A 14,779-nucleotide genomic window follows, 5' to 3' on the forward strand; every position below is an offset into this window, starting at 1 on the left:
AGTTTGATAAAAGTTATATAACATTTTATACACTGCTTTAAATTATATTTTAGTACACATTTGTTACATATTTTACATATACATTATTTATGTATATTATATTTTCCCTTATCTTGATCAAAAATGACTATCACAGACTAGATGTAGATTGATGGCTTCACAAGGAGCCCAGAAGAAACTATACCATGTAAGCTTTTTGAATCCTCTACAAATGGAACAAAAGGACTTATGGGAATAAGAGCTGGGAGTTACTTATTTGCTGTATCTGTCCTTAAACTTGAATCTTTCCTTAACTCTAAATGTGAAAACTGTCACCACATGATTTAGAGATGCTAAGAGGACGTTGATGGGAAGATGTGAAATCGAACAACTTTGTATACCCTTTGAAGCTCACAAGGTCCTCTATCAAAAGGTCAAGGCTGCCCGGGCATGAGGGAGAGACGGGAAGAGAAACCTAGTATTAAACTAACGTGATAATTTAGAGATAACTCATAGAACATGACCAAGTTTACTCAGTCTATCTGAACATGATGCCTGGGCAAAGTTGAATTCAGTTCTAAGGTTTGAGCCCTGACCTATAACTTAAAATGATTGATTTTGCATCTAATTACCTAAGTGAGATGACTTCATTAAGTAAATCAATTAACCCTACCCTTACAGTTTTAAGTCCCTATCTTTTGCTTCTGGAATATTGTATTCCAAGATCTCCTCTCATACATTGTAGAAACTGCCTGGTCTTTATAATATTGGCTATAGTTCCTTGATACTAGGATGATTATGCTAATTTTTTTTGGGGGGGTTGATGTTGAAGTTCTAGATTTTGACTGTGACATTCATGTGCTTTTTTATACATAATTTTAAAAATAAATTCAGAGATATTAATGTTCTCAGGAATTTCCGCTGAATTTGATTATATCAACAATTCTGTTATGATTTTCTCTCTGAATCTTGTCTCTACACATTGAGACAATGGTAGATTCAAACAATCCTATACTGTTTCACTAATGTCATATAGCATTTACATCTAATTTCGTTTTTAAAAATTTTTAAATTAAAATTTAAAATTAAAAGATTTGAAAATCTAATTTAAAAAGTTTTAAAATTTTCTTAAGCTTTATCTTGCTAAAGTTCTTCATTGATTTACACAATAAAATTTCTAGCCAGACTTGGCTTTTTTTTTTTAAACTATTGTGGGTATGCTTCTTGACTTGAGTACTTTTGGATTTTAATGATTAAAACAATTCTACACTTGTTTTTATATCCCTATATAAATTTACATTGAGCCAAACATTAGTCACTCATGGTTGTAAAGCTTTTACAGGATTAACCTGGAGATTTCCAGCTACTAGGTTGACATAAACATTAAAGGACGAAGTAAGGCTTGCTTTCTCTTATTGACATTGTTGAGCAAATCAAAGAGTTTCCTGTCTCCAAATGGTATTTTTTCCCCATCTGAGTAAAAGATATTGAGATGAAGTTTATATTCTCTTGACTTATATAGATCAAATTCTAGCTTGTTCTGTCATTTGTCATCTTGAGTGAATAGATATGCTTTCTTACATTTTTTCCCCTTAGCTATTTAAAAAATTATGTTGTTGCAGAACTTGATGAAAACTAAATTATTCTGACACATATCCTGCTAGTGTCCAGAAGACTGTTTCTATGTATAGTCTATTCCGTGATGTCAATAATTTTCTGAAACTTTTTTAAAATTAAAATTTATTTATTTAATTAAAGTTGTTTATTTTCAAAACATATGTTGGATAATTTTTCAACATTGACCTTTGCAAAACTTTGTGTTCCAATTTCCCCTCCTTCTACCATCTTCCCTCCCTCCCCTAGATGGCAAGTAATCCAATATATATTAAACATGGTAAAATATGTTAAATCCAATATATGCATACATATTTAGTGAAACTTTCTTGTGCAGTTTTCTGAAATATGGTGGACAGACTTTTTGTTATATAGGAATAAGAACTGACTTCAAATATTCAAAGAAACAGTCACATGGAAGGGAGATAATATTTGCTTTTTTAAAGTCCCCAAGAGTAAAAAGAGGAGGAATGAGTAGAAGTTGTAGAAAAAAAAATAACAGACTTATTCAAAATGACAGCTAAATATAGGTTGGGATGTCTTGGAATGTAGGAAATTCACTCTTCCCTGGTAGTGTTAAAGCAAAAACTAGATGATCTTTCTATCAGATATTTTGTTTTGTGTCATAATGAATATAGAACTGCAATTAGAGTTAGGAAGATATGGGTCCAAAACCTGTGACCTCTTCTTATTAGCCAAAGGAGATTAGACTAGTCACTTAATTTCTCTCAGTTTTCTTTTTCTTTCTTTCTTTCTTTCTTTTTTTTGGAAGCAATTGGGATTAAGTGACTTATCCAGGGTCACACAGCTAGAAAGTGTTAGAAAACTGATTTATACAACAGAAGTGTCTAAGACCAAATCTGAACTCAGGTCTTCCTGACTCTAGCCACTGCACCAAGTAGCTGTTCCAATTTCTTAAACTACAAAATAAGAATAATTACAGCATCTACCATACACATTTGTTGAGAGGATCAAATGAAATCATATGTGTAGAGAACTTTTTAAACCTTGAAATATTATATAAATGTCTGTTACTTAGAGACATTTAGAGACATCTTAGATGGCTTCTTGTTCTGTAATTTTGAATCTCAGTCCACTGGTGCAATGGATACAGCATTGGAGCTAGGAAGATCAGAGTTCAAATTTGGCTTCAGACACTAGTTGTGTGATTGTGGGCAAGTCATTTAACTTGTATTCATCTAAGTTTCCTCAACTGTAAAAAGAGAGAATAGCACTTTCCCCACAGAATTGTTGTGAGGATCAAATGAGATATTTGAAAAAGCAGCACAATGCCTGCATGCAGTTAATAATTGTTTGTTTCCTTCCTTTCTAAATTATCTTGCCATTTCTAGCCTTAAGTTCCATCATCTTTGTTTATGAAATTACTAAGTCTTCCTCCAGCAGAGTTGTTCTTTTGTCAGAAGGTGCAGCAGAATGAGCCCCTGACTCTGGAATCAAAGTACTTCTATTCAGATCCTGCCTTTCATGATTCATGTGACTTTGACTAAGTCCTTGAACCTCCCTAAACCAAAGCTTCATCATCTATAAAATAAATGAGCCAGAAGGTATGGCGTCACACAGAGCACAAGAGCTCTAGAGGGTCTGCTTCTGCTGCCTGGTCTTCCAGCAGAAAATTCTCATTGATACTCCTTTAATGGACACATTCATTCAGTCTATTTTATTTAGATTTTTTTTTCACAACCAACTCCATGTTGTTGAATTTTGTTGTTGTTGTTTTTGTCTCGTTCCTTAAAACATTAACAAAAAACCTGATGTTCTAGTGCTCTTTTTATAGATATAAAGTTTTTCTTTATGGGTACCATTTTTTTTTACTGTTTCCCCCCCTTTTTAATGCTTATATATTATGGATTGTAGTTCTTAATTCAATAATAAAAATTAGCTGAATTGAGAAAACAGAATGAATTCACATTGGAGTATTTATCCAGAGAAGCAAAAGAGAAATTAACCAATTGGAAATACAAAAATAATCAAGTGGAGGGGAAATTCAACAGAAGCAAAAAGCAATGGTGGTTAAAGAACACATACTTATGCAAATCAAAGCCATTGACTTCAAAGAAAGGTTGTGCAATGAGAATCTCCCATTTAAGAATCTCCCGTTGGTCTCCCAAAAGAGCTCAACAAATCATGGGTTGTAGCTCTTATATATAATATATAAAGTATACTATATATAGTATATAAGTATACTATACTAAATGTCACACATACACATTCCTAATTTCTTCTTTTATAGATTTCATTTCTCTTTTGTACCATTCAGAAATTTCTCATTGGTTCATGGTATTTCGGTATTCTACAGAATTCTATTTCATCAGATATTATTTTTTCTTTGTTTTGTATATTTGTAAAGGGAGATTTGTAATCTCTTCAAGAGATCATTTCTTTTAGTTTAGGATTCCTTACAGCTGATTTATCTTTCTGTAGTTTGGGTTTTTGCTGAATTTTCTTCCTTTTGGGTGTTTCAATCTTTTTTCTTCTGATATTTCTTCAATTTTTACTTTTTTTTTTCTACTTCTCTTTAATTGGGAGGCATATCCATTAAAATGAGCTGCAAAGCTGTCTTAATCTCCTTCTACACTGAAGGATTTAGATTTTTCTGGTCTTGCACCCTAGGAAGCCCTTGTCATTTCTGGAGTGGGGAGGGATCCTATGGAACTGATTCTGCCTAGATTTCAGTTTCCTTTCCTTCAGACCTGATGCAGTCATACTGGCTGCTTACCTTTCTTGATTCTTTCTTTCTCTGGGCAGGCTAAATCATCATTAGCCACTTATTACTGGTTTGGGAAGAGTGTTCCAGATAGTTTATCTGTAGCTTTGAGTATCTTAATTTAGGGACCACCTCAGAAAGAAGGAAATCTCCCTCCTTTCTTATGTGGTTGGACAGAATCATTGTTTATTGCTTGTTGCTGGGAAAAGGAGGTGGGAGCTTGACATGAAAGATGGATTGTGCAGTCCAATGTCAGTGAAGAGTGTTGACAAAGTCTCCGTGGAAGGAAGAGAATCTAATGTAGGTTTTAGAGACAAGCCCACAAACCAGTTTGTGACTTGCTAGGAGTAAAATTTCTAATCACTGCAAAGAACATAGAGACTGGTGGGGAAGAAGTGTTGAGGGAATGTCTTAAGAATTATTGTTTTTCTGCCATTAATTTATAAAGAGTTTATGTTGCTGGGATTCTCTCTCTCTCTCTCTCTCTCTCTCTCTCTCTCTCTCTCTCTCTCTCTCTCTCTCTCTCTCTCTCTCTCTCTTTTGGTCCTGTGTAGTCAGCTATAATTATTCTATGTTTATAATTACACTATAATTCTTTTTAGGGATAGCTAGGTAGTACAGTAGCTAAAGTGCTGTTTGAAATCAGAAAGATTCATTTTCATGAGTTCAAATCCAGTCTCAGACACTTGCTGGCTGTGTGACTCTGAACAAGACACTCAATCATGTTTGCCTCAGAACCATTTTCTTTTTAGAAGTTTTTGAGAGTTAATGGAGATTGGATAAAATTTCTAATCTGCCATTTTAATGGTCACATTACCTAAAAGTCCAACCATAAATACTTTTTTAATACCAGGGGTGCTTTTACTTTTGAGGGAGAGGGAGTTTATGAGTGAAAGAAGAGAAGCATTTCAGTTAAAAGTTTAAAAATGTAGCTGAGAGCAAAAGGAAATTCAGAAGGGAACAGATAAAAGGACACTGTTGTACTTTTGTATTAAATTTAGTATATATGTTTGAAAGTGTACACAAGAGACTTAGTGTTTAATATACAAGCCTCATTTTTGTTCTTTTTAATATAAAACTCTCCATAATAATTAAAGTTGGAAAGTATATGATAATAAAATAATTTTTTAAAAGAAGCAGCTACATTGGAGGAAGATCAAAGACAAAAAGACAAATTTAAAGAGTCAGAGTGCTTCCCTGGATCCCTAAAAACTCAGTGGGAAGTACTGATATGAGCAGGAGGTATGCTGTCCAGTTACTGTGAGAAGGTAAAGACTTATTAACTTCCCATCAACTGACCTGTAATGGGAAACAGAGACCTGCTGAGAAGTTCAAGAATGAGGAATTATCACATTCATCCTCAGAGGCCCTTGGTGTAGAAGATGAAACTGTGGGACCTACTGAGGTGTGAAATACAGAAGGCTGGAGGCACTCTGGCTCTGAGAGACATGCAAGACTCAGAAAAGTCACCTAAATGCCAGTGCAATAATCCTCCAGGCAAAGTGCTCAAGAGCTAGAACTTAACAACCACTTTATTCCGTGAGAAAAGAGGCAAAAATAGAAGGGAAGAAGAACAAAGCTGGGTTGAGAAGGACCCATGATATTAGGGGTGGGTGACAGTGATAGCAGTAAGGACAGGCTATACATCTGTGTGTAATGAAGTACAGTGCTGATGGAGATCCTCAGGAGAAGAGAATGACTCATGAAAAAGTGGGACTGATGGGGAAGATCAAACCCCGATCTTTTCTTTACCGGACCATTTACCTTCCAACATCCTCTTGCTCAGGGAAGTCATAGGAACTGCACAATTCCCTGGGGGAATCCTAATGTAGTTGGGATCTTTTTTGACTACAAGTTTGGATATGAGTTGCTTCTATGTTCTTTATAGTTTAAACATATTTTTTCCCATGTTTTGAAGGTTTATGGACCTAGATACTTGTAAGAGGGATGCTAATGGCTCTATTTGGTATAATGTCAGACACTAGATTTCCCAGCTTCTACCTGAGTGGAGACAACTAGAGCCCCCAAGTGTTACCTTCATATCAGGTGAGAATCTCTGAAACAACTGTTTAAGATTTGACTTTCCTTACACAAGAGCCCATTTCCTTGTCTAATTATGCCTTTAATGTCAAATACAATTTTTTGGCACTTGTTACTGCTCCAATCATTTTTGGTAATATTTTGCAATCTCATTACATGTATTATGCCTTTTAGAGATTATTTTGTGATTCACTCCCATATATCATCATATGAAGAATTTTGGTATCAGAAAAAAAATGGGTTTTTATATCAGGGAATAGCTTGGGAATCACTGAAAGTATCACAAAATTTCCCCAATGCAAACTCTGTTCTTTCTCTTCAATTTTGCATCATTTGATTGGCCAGCTGTGCTGCCTTTCTAAGATATACAGTGTTCCAAAAGTCTAAGTGAAGTTTTGAGCTTTCATAACTTCCAAAGTGTAAATGATACATACTTACAAAAGCAATATTTGCAAAGTTAATTACTTACATTTTAAACTATTAAACATCTCATGCTATTCCTCAATCTGTTTGCTTTTTGAACTTTGTAAAAACTGTCATTAGCTGTTTCTAAGTACAAGAAAGGATTGCATTTGTTATCATACCTAGATAATATAAGGAATGAGGTTTTGATAAATCTATTACAGATTTGATATGATCCCACACCAAAAAAAACAGATCAAGTGACTGAAGTCAAGGAAGAGAACCTCTTCTACTGATCCACTGGTCTGAGAAAATGTCATTTATAAACTGTTAAACCTGCAATATAATTACAGGGTACTTTGTCTGATTAAAACTAAAATTTAATATTCAAAACTCACAAACAAAATAGGCATAAATTTAGATAACCAGAATTTCAAATCATGTTATTGTAACACTGTAGCATATATACTTTTGAAATTAAGAAAGCTTAAAATTACACTAAGACTTTTAGCATCCCCTAAATGTCTTAATGGAATACCTCAAAAGTTTGACCATCCAAGTGCATAATAAGCATTGTCTGCACAAGAAGTATTCTCCACTTATTTACATTATAACAAACTTGGAATTCCAATAATTTGGAATTTGTTAATATAAGCTGAAGTAAAAAGTTAAATTCAAATTATTTACATTGTATGTTGTATATATGTATAAATACTTAATTATCATATTTTTTTAATATGTGAGTCATAGGCTAAGATCAGGAATATATTTTTTTTTATTTAGCAGATGCCCTCTTTGCCATGGCAAACATAAATAGTTTCAGGAATTATGAGATAGGTAATACACTCTTAAATTTATGTGTGTGTATATGTGTGTGTGTGTGTGTGTGTGTGTGTGCGTTTGTGTGTGTGTGATATGAGTGTGGGCTCACTCTTCTTTGCACAATAACTTCCTTAGTTATAGTTTTTACTCTTTAAGAGAAAAATCATAAAAATCAGTGAAAACATATTTGACTTCTTAGCAGAAGCCACAGCAAATAAAGTCTTGTATTTAATATCTATTATTTTGTGACATTTACATATAAAAAAGAATGTACCACAAAAATATGATAGTGATTCAACCCTGAATTTATAAAGAAAAGTACATGACCAGTAACTGAATACTTATTGAATTCTTTTTCAATAGAAAAATCTATGAATGCTAAGAAAGTATTTTATTAAAAAATGTGAGATTTTGGGGAAAGTGTTCCTCTTCTAATGTACATTGCTAGCATTACTTCCTGTACATTTTAACTGAAATCCTCTTAGTATGCAAAGTAAATAGATTATGATATACTGAAGGATTAGGACTCCCTGTCTAGTGTCAGATTAATCCCTCATATAGACCGTCACTTGAACTGACAGAAATATGGCTTCAGTTCAGCAAAAGCGCTCTATAAGCTAAGTAATGCATTTCATTGTTTTGGGCAGAATAAATGGGATGTTTCTTGGACTGATTGCTGTATTGAAATTCCAAATTAAATACAAATCTATCTTTCACAAACACTTTCCTCAGATTGTCATGAAAATGATATCTATCACATAGCCTAGATGGGGGAAACATTACTATTAAATGTTTGCTTTAATCTTACTTATTAATGTTATTTATTAATTAATGTTAACTTGCTGAATAAAGAGAAACATTTTTGCCTTTTGTCTTAAAAGCATTTACGTGATTTTATATTACCCTTTCCTAAGCAATTATTAATATTTAATAAAGTATTTCATAAAAAAGGAGTGATAATATTGTCAGAAAACCTCTCAATTGTGAATAAATGACTGATTAAAATATAAAGGCATATTCTTTTTCATCAATATACTCTTTCAAAATAAATACTTTAAATGTACTATTTTGTGAAAATAATTCACTGACAAACAAGTGATGTCATTTTCGTCCTCTTTGAAAATGAAGGACAACACTGTGAAAATACTATGATTTGGTTTCCAATACAAATTCTTCCCCCAAAGATAAAAATTATATACATACATATATGTGTATACATGTATATAGTCAATACACTTTAGTAATAGTGGCAGGATAAGAAAATAAATGTTTTCTTTGAATAATTCAGGACAGAAGTACAGCATTGAATGAAACAGATTACCACCATTGCTGTTCATTTAGCAATAGCAGTTAGAAGTGAAAGATTAAATCTGGGTTTCCAATGGAATGATGTTAAAGAGGCTCCACGTCTTTTTAAAAAGGAGAAAATAGTGGTTATTCAACTGAGATTATATTTCTAGATAACAAAAATGGAGAGCATTCTTGGAGAAATACTTCTGCTTTTGAAAGTCAGCTTTTTTGAGAAGGTATTTGAAGTCGAGATCTACTCCAATGAAATTGCTATAGAATGATTTTTAGATGTTTAAAGTAGCAAGTAATGTCTGCATCCAAATGAAGATTTTCTAAAAACGAACACATGAAGAACAGTATATATAGCGTTTCTTTAGTGAAATGTGTTGGAAGAAAAACATTATGCAAAAAATATTGTGATACTGTGTAGTTTTTTTTTCTTTAAATGTTGAGACTTAAAGCAAAAATAGAGGAGGATGCATAAAAACACATTTCTGGAAGTGATTGAAGAGAAATGAATTATCTGGCTCTTTACCAAGAAGAAAACTTTAGATCTAGTATTTCAGATATGCTCTCAATATTTCATTCTAGTAATTGGCATTCCAGTTAGAGCTAACTAGAAGCAACATGAAAGCTATTTGGATCCTCAGTATTTTTAAGAGTAGTTGGAGAAGAGCCAAGAGAAGGTCATTCCTACTAAGACATTTTGAGAGGGGTTTGATTGTACCATTGCTGAAGGAGAAGCCACAGGCACATTTATACCAAGGGCAGATAGATGACATTGAGTCTGCAGGACTGCGCTTGTGTGACTCCTCTCACCTTAGTGATAAAGTGGCCCTCTGGGCAACTCTTTGGGCTGTGGCTGAACAAGAACATCAATCAGGAGTTAACTCTTAGTCAATCAGGTCTGACTAATTGATGTCCTCATTCTTCCAACATGTTGTAAAACAAGGCATTCACCATACAATCAAAATCTCAAAGCAAATAATTTATATCCTCACCACTGCCAATATCTGGTTCTTTGACAATTTAGATCAATTTTTACCTATGGAACTGAGGGATGAGTGATGCAGTAGTCACTTAAGAAAAAAAAAATTTGTCACCGGTCAAGTTTATGTAGGTCATACAGAGACTAAATCATACAATTGATGTACAACATGATGTATTTAGTTTGTCCACCGTTAAAATAAATTTATTTGCTATTTTACATTTTATTTTTTGTATTAATATGATAGCATTTGCTTTATCCAATATGAGTTTCAATGGATTCTGGGGTGACTAGATTAATATTCAGCGTGGACCACTTAAAGTTCAATAATGTCCTTAGTGATAGCCACACTGACTGTCCACTAGCTTTTCCAGTGGTATTTTCCACACACCTCATTGGTCCAGTATCCATGGGATTTAGAAGTAGCAGCTAACCAAGAAGTGAACAGCCACTTGATGAGGATATGATGAGGGATGTGGAGGAATGGTGGCTGGTGATTAATATGTGGGGGAAACCTACTGAAAAATGGGTCTGTGTATATATGCTATGCACGTTCTCATTTGGGTACATTTAAGAATAAAGTTATAAAGTCATCAAGTGAAAAGCTGTGTTTTCTTCATTACACCAAACCAAAGTGAACCATTCTCAGAGAACCATCATCTCCAATTTCCTGAAACAAAAAGAGAAAAAAAAAATCACATTCTGGCAGATGGAATAATCTGATTGTTGATTTTATAGTTGCTAGATAACTAATAATTGAAAAGGATTATTTGGAATATAAAGACCAATCTTAGTGGCAAATTTTAATTCGTTGTCCTCTCTCTACTGTAAACTATCAAAGTATTTAGTATTATTCAACCCTTTTCATAGTCTACATTATTTTATATTTATTTGCATATATGTGTCTATATATATGCATATATATATATATATATGTATCCATGAAGGCCCCTCTCTCTCTCTGTCTCTCTGTCTCTCTCTGTGTCTCTCTCTGTCTCTGTCTCTGTCTCTCTCTCCCCTTTCTATTTACCTATCTACCTAATCTTACTCCTGACATTCCCTTTGTGTACTGTAGTCAGCTTTGTGAGGATAAGAAACAGATCTAGTTATTTCCCATATGATCTAACATAGTGACTTGGAAATTTCCAATAGATGTTTTTTATCAATGTCTGTTCAAGTATAAGAAAATCAGAGTTAGAAAAGCCCAATTTTAATTGAAATTTAAAAATCTATGATATAGAGAAATTTACAACAAAGAAAAGGTAAAAAGCCACTATTAAAATAAAACTGTTGTTCCAATGATGAGAGCATCTCATGCTTTGTGAATTATTTATTTCATAAATTTTAGTGAATTAAAATTAATTTTTAATTGTGAATATTGCCATGTCCCTTGAGGTATTATGATCTCACAAAAGTAGGCTTGAAAGACCAATAACTACAAAGGTGTTTTGATGGAATATTTGGGCAGAAATTTGATACGGAGCTGCAAAGATAGATTCCTCATGATTTCCTGTCTTTGCTGGTTTATGACAAACTTCCTTCTTTATTCAATTTCTTCCCATTTCTTTCTCCTATGGAGGAGAATCAAGCTCATTGACTGCATATTAATATGACCTTATTGAGTCATCATAAAGAGATAGGAAATCAGTTACATTGAAAATGAAGGGGTTCAGTTGTTATTTGAGAAAGTAAACTACATGTGTTGGAGTTTCCAGATAGCCAACAAAGAGTTAAAGTGGTAAAGGTGAAAGGCAAGAATGATTGCAACAGGGTTGAGCTACACAGTGGCATGTATGGCATAGGAATTAAGAACATTGATATTTCTTAAATTATAGGTTAATCTGAATTTAATTGAACTTTGTAAACTAGTCACCTCTAATTTGGGATATTTCCTAAGTTATCTCTTGACTTTTTCTGAGTGATTTCCAGAAAGTCATTGCCTTTGAACTACATACAAACAGCCACACCCCAAAGAAAATGTAGGCATGGAAAGTAAGGGAAATGAAGGTAGGTGCGTGTGTATACTGCTTATACATAGAATAAAAAAAAGCACCCTGGAAAAACAAGTAACAAGAAGAATGAGTAATTTAATACTGCCTGGGGCTTGTGTGTATGTGCTGGCAAGTTCAGTGGGGTTTGGGTAGCTTTCGATTTAATAAAAAAAAAAAAAAGAAAAGGAAAAGAGGAAAAAAAACCCCAACAACCCACAAAAACCATTGTAAGTACTAACATTTTTTCAAAGCACCAACTTTATCTCTTGGTCTGTGAAAATGTTACTTTGTTTTTTGTTTTTGTTTTTTTGCTTTATTATTCGAAAGTGTTACTTTGTATGTTAAAGTATATTTTGCATGATTTTACAACATTTCTGAGAAGATGTAGATTCTATCAACTTTATTCTCATTGCCTTGTTGAATTATATCAGTGACAATAAATTAATTTGCTCAAGATTGATGAGAATAATTGTTTTTGGTTGCTCAAACTTTCCATACCCTTTGTTTTATGATTTAACCACTCTCTTGAATGGCGATAGCCTTTGCTGCCAGACACACAAATCTCTCTCTGCAACCTATTTTTAAATAAATAGGGATCATAGAAATATTCAAATATTCAAATGGCTTGGAAGAAATCTCAACAGGGGAATGGGGTTGATGACCATTTGAATGAGATGAGGATTAATTCTATTTTTAAAGATTCGAGGAGGAGATTCTATAGTGTTTTACTGTATCCTGTTCCAGTGTCTAAGCCTTTGGCTGTACCTTATTTCCCTCACAGGGATGTTCTAAAGATTAATGAGATAATAGCACTAGGAGCTTAGAGACTGCCAGATTTAGGTGGGACTTGCCTAATCTCTCTATTTAAGAAGCCCAGAGAGGCAACTCTTGAGTTGTGGAGCCAGGATGGGAAGCCACATTTTACCTGACTCCAAGCTGGATATTTTCACGTGGATGCCATCGGTACGCATTTCCAAATGTTGGGAGTATCTATGCTAGTATTTGAAAGTATTCTCAAAAAATTTGCCTTTAAAAAATGCTAAGAAAAATGAAATATATTTGAGTATGTGAGCCAGAATTAAGGAATTTGTGTTTGCATATATTTGTTTTGGCCATTGCTCATTTTATCTTTCTTGCCTACTTTGATTTTATTTAGAAAGTAGGAAGTTATGGCTGTGAGGGAGATTGATCTTCATTTAGTTAAGTGCTAAAAAAGTGTGCTCACCTTTGATTGAAAGAGACTGCATGTTAATTCCTGTAGTAATTTACAGAAGCAACAAAAGGGTTTTCCCCAATCCCTCATCTGGTTTCTACATTCATTTTAGTGCATTTTCTGAACCACACCCTTGTTGTGTTACGTAATGTTGGGTGATACCAGGTCACCCTTCCTTGTGATTTTTTGAAAGTGTACACTAACTGTCGTAAGCAAATTCATAGACAAGTCAAGGTCTGCTTTTAATTTGAGTCTCAGAATTACTACTTAGTTAATGTTTAATAATTAACATTTGTCTACAATTTACAGCTAAAAAGGATTTTATATACATTATTCAATTCAATTTTCACAAATGGCTCTGTGAAATATATAGAAGTAATAGGAGTCTCATTTGATAACTAGCCTTTCTAAACCTTAGTTTTCTAAAAAGAATTTGTCTAAAGTGAAACAACTACTAATTGCCCTGATTCAGACCTTTCAACTTTTTAGTCTAATACTCTTTTTACTATTAACAATTTTAGATAATTTCTTTGTTATTTCAAATGATTATCTCAACATCAATCAACTAGCATTTATTAAATGCTTACTATGTGTAAGAAGTTTACATTGTAATGGACATTGTATTGTAATAGGTATCATAAATTAGATTTCCTCTTTTTGTGCAACTCTATGGCTAGTTTTCCATTAAAATATAAATATGGCTAATAGAGGATTTTGGTAATTGTTTGTATATTTACATGTTGTTTTATAGTTTACATAGTCTTCTTTACAATTGTTGATAAAGACCTTAGGAGCCATTTAGTTCAATGCATAGTTGAAAAAAATCTTATAAGTAAGCATCTGGATTTTCCTTGAAGACTTCCAATGAAGGAGAACTCTATGGTAGCCAAGATAGCCCATGCCATTGTTGGTCAGCTCCAATTATTAAGAAGTTTTTCGTAACTTCATGCCTAAATTGGGTGCTTCTACCTATTGCTTCTCCCCTCTCTCAATTCAAGCAGATCAACAGATTTCTTTTCCATGTGACAATATCATTCCCCACTTCCACCCACTTTTCCAGGCTAAATATCTCTGATTCTTTCAGTCAGTCTTCATCTGGCATAAAACAGAGGCCTTTCACCGATGAGAAGGTAGGGCAGAAGGGGCATTGAATCAAGTCAGGAGACTGGGGTCTAAATCTTCCTCTGATCAGATAGATCATTGCACAAGTCCTCTATAAAATCATCACCTTGGACTAAATTGCCTGAAGCTCCAGCTCTAGATCTCTGATCTCTGGCTATCTTGCCTTTTCTATTACTTTTCTCTGGATATCCTCCAGCTGAGGGCTCAGACTAGAGGCTCAGATGCAAAACACCCAGAAAGCAGTCCAAACCAGGTTAGGATGAAATTGGAAAATGTTTAACAAAATTTTTTAAAAATCACAACAGGCCTTAGTTAATGTTAACCTGTGGTTTTCTAAGTCAATATGCAGTCAAGTGGCACAGAATGCTAGGACTGGAATCAGAAAGAGTCATTTTCTTGGGTTCAAATTTGGCCTCACATATGTATTAGCAATGTGACTCTGGCCAAATCACTTGACCTTGTTTGCCTCAGTTTCCTCATCTATAAAATGAATGAAGAAGGAAATGGCAAACTACTGCAGTGATCTTCCCTCCCCCCCCCCAAAAAAAAAAATCCTAATGAGGTCATGAAAAGTCTGACAAGAGCAGACAACA

The 14,779-nt window shown here is 33.7% G+C and overlaps 1 protein-coding gene across 1 annotated transcript in view; it reads right to left on the reverse strand.

The window, feature by feature from the left end:
• Window positions 1-10,037: 10,037 nt before the first annotated feature.
• Window positions 10,038-14,779, reverse strand: part of WDPCP (WD repeat containing planar cell polarity effector) — a 266,206-nt gene continuing 261,464 nt past the window's right edge. Inside the window, exon 17 of the mRNA XM_051975375.1 lies at window positions 10,038-10,530. Coding sequence (XP_051831335.1) covers window positions 10,480-10,530 — 51 coding nt within the window. The 3' untranslated portion in view covers window positions 10,038-10,479. The remainder of the gene's footprint in view (window positions 10,531-14,779) is intronic.

This window comes from Antechinus flavipes, chromosome 2 (assembly GCF_016432865.1).
Source record: "Antechinus flavipes isolate AdamAnt ecotype Samford, QLD, Australia chromosome 2, AdamAnt_v2, whole genome shotgun sequence".
Classification (NCBI taxonomy): domain Eukaryota; kingdom Metazoa; phylum Chordata; class Mammalia; order Dasyuromorphia; family Dasyuridae; genus Antechinus; species Antechinus flavipes.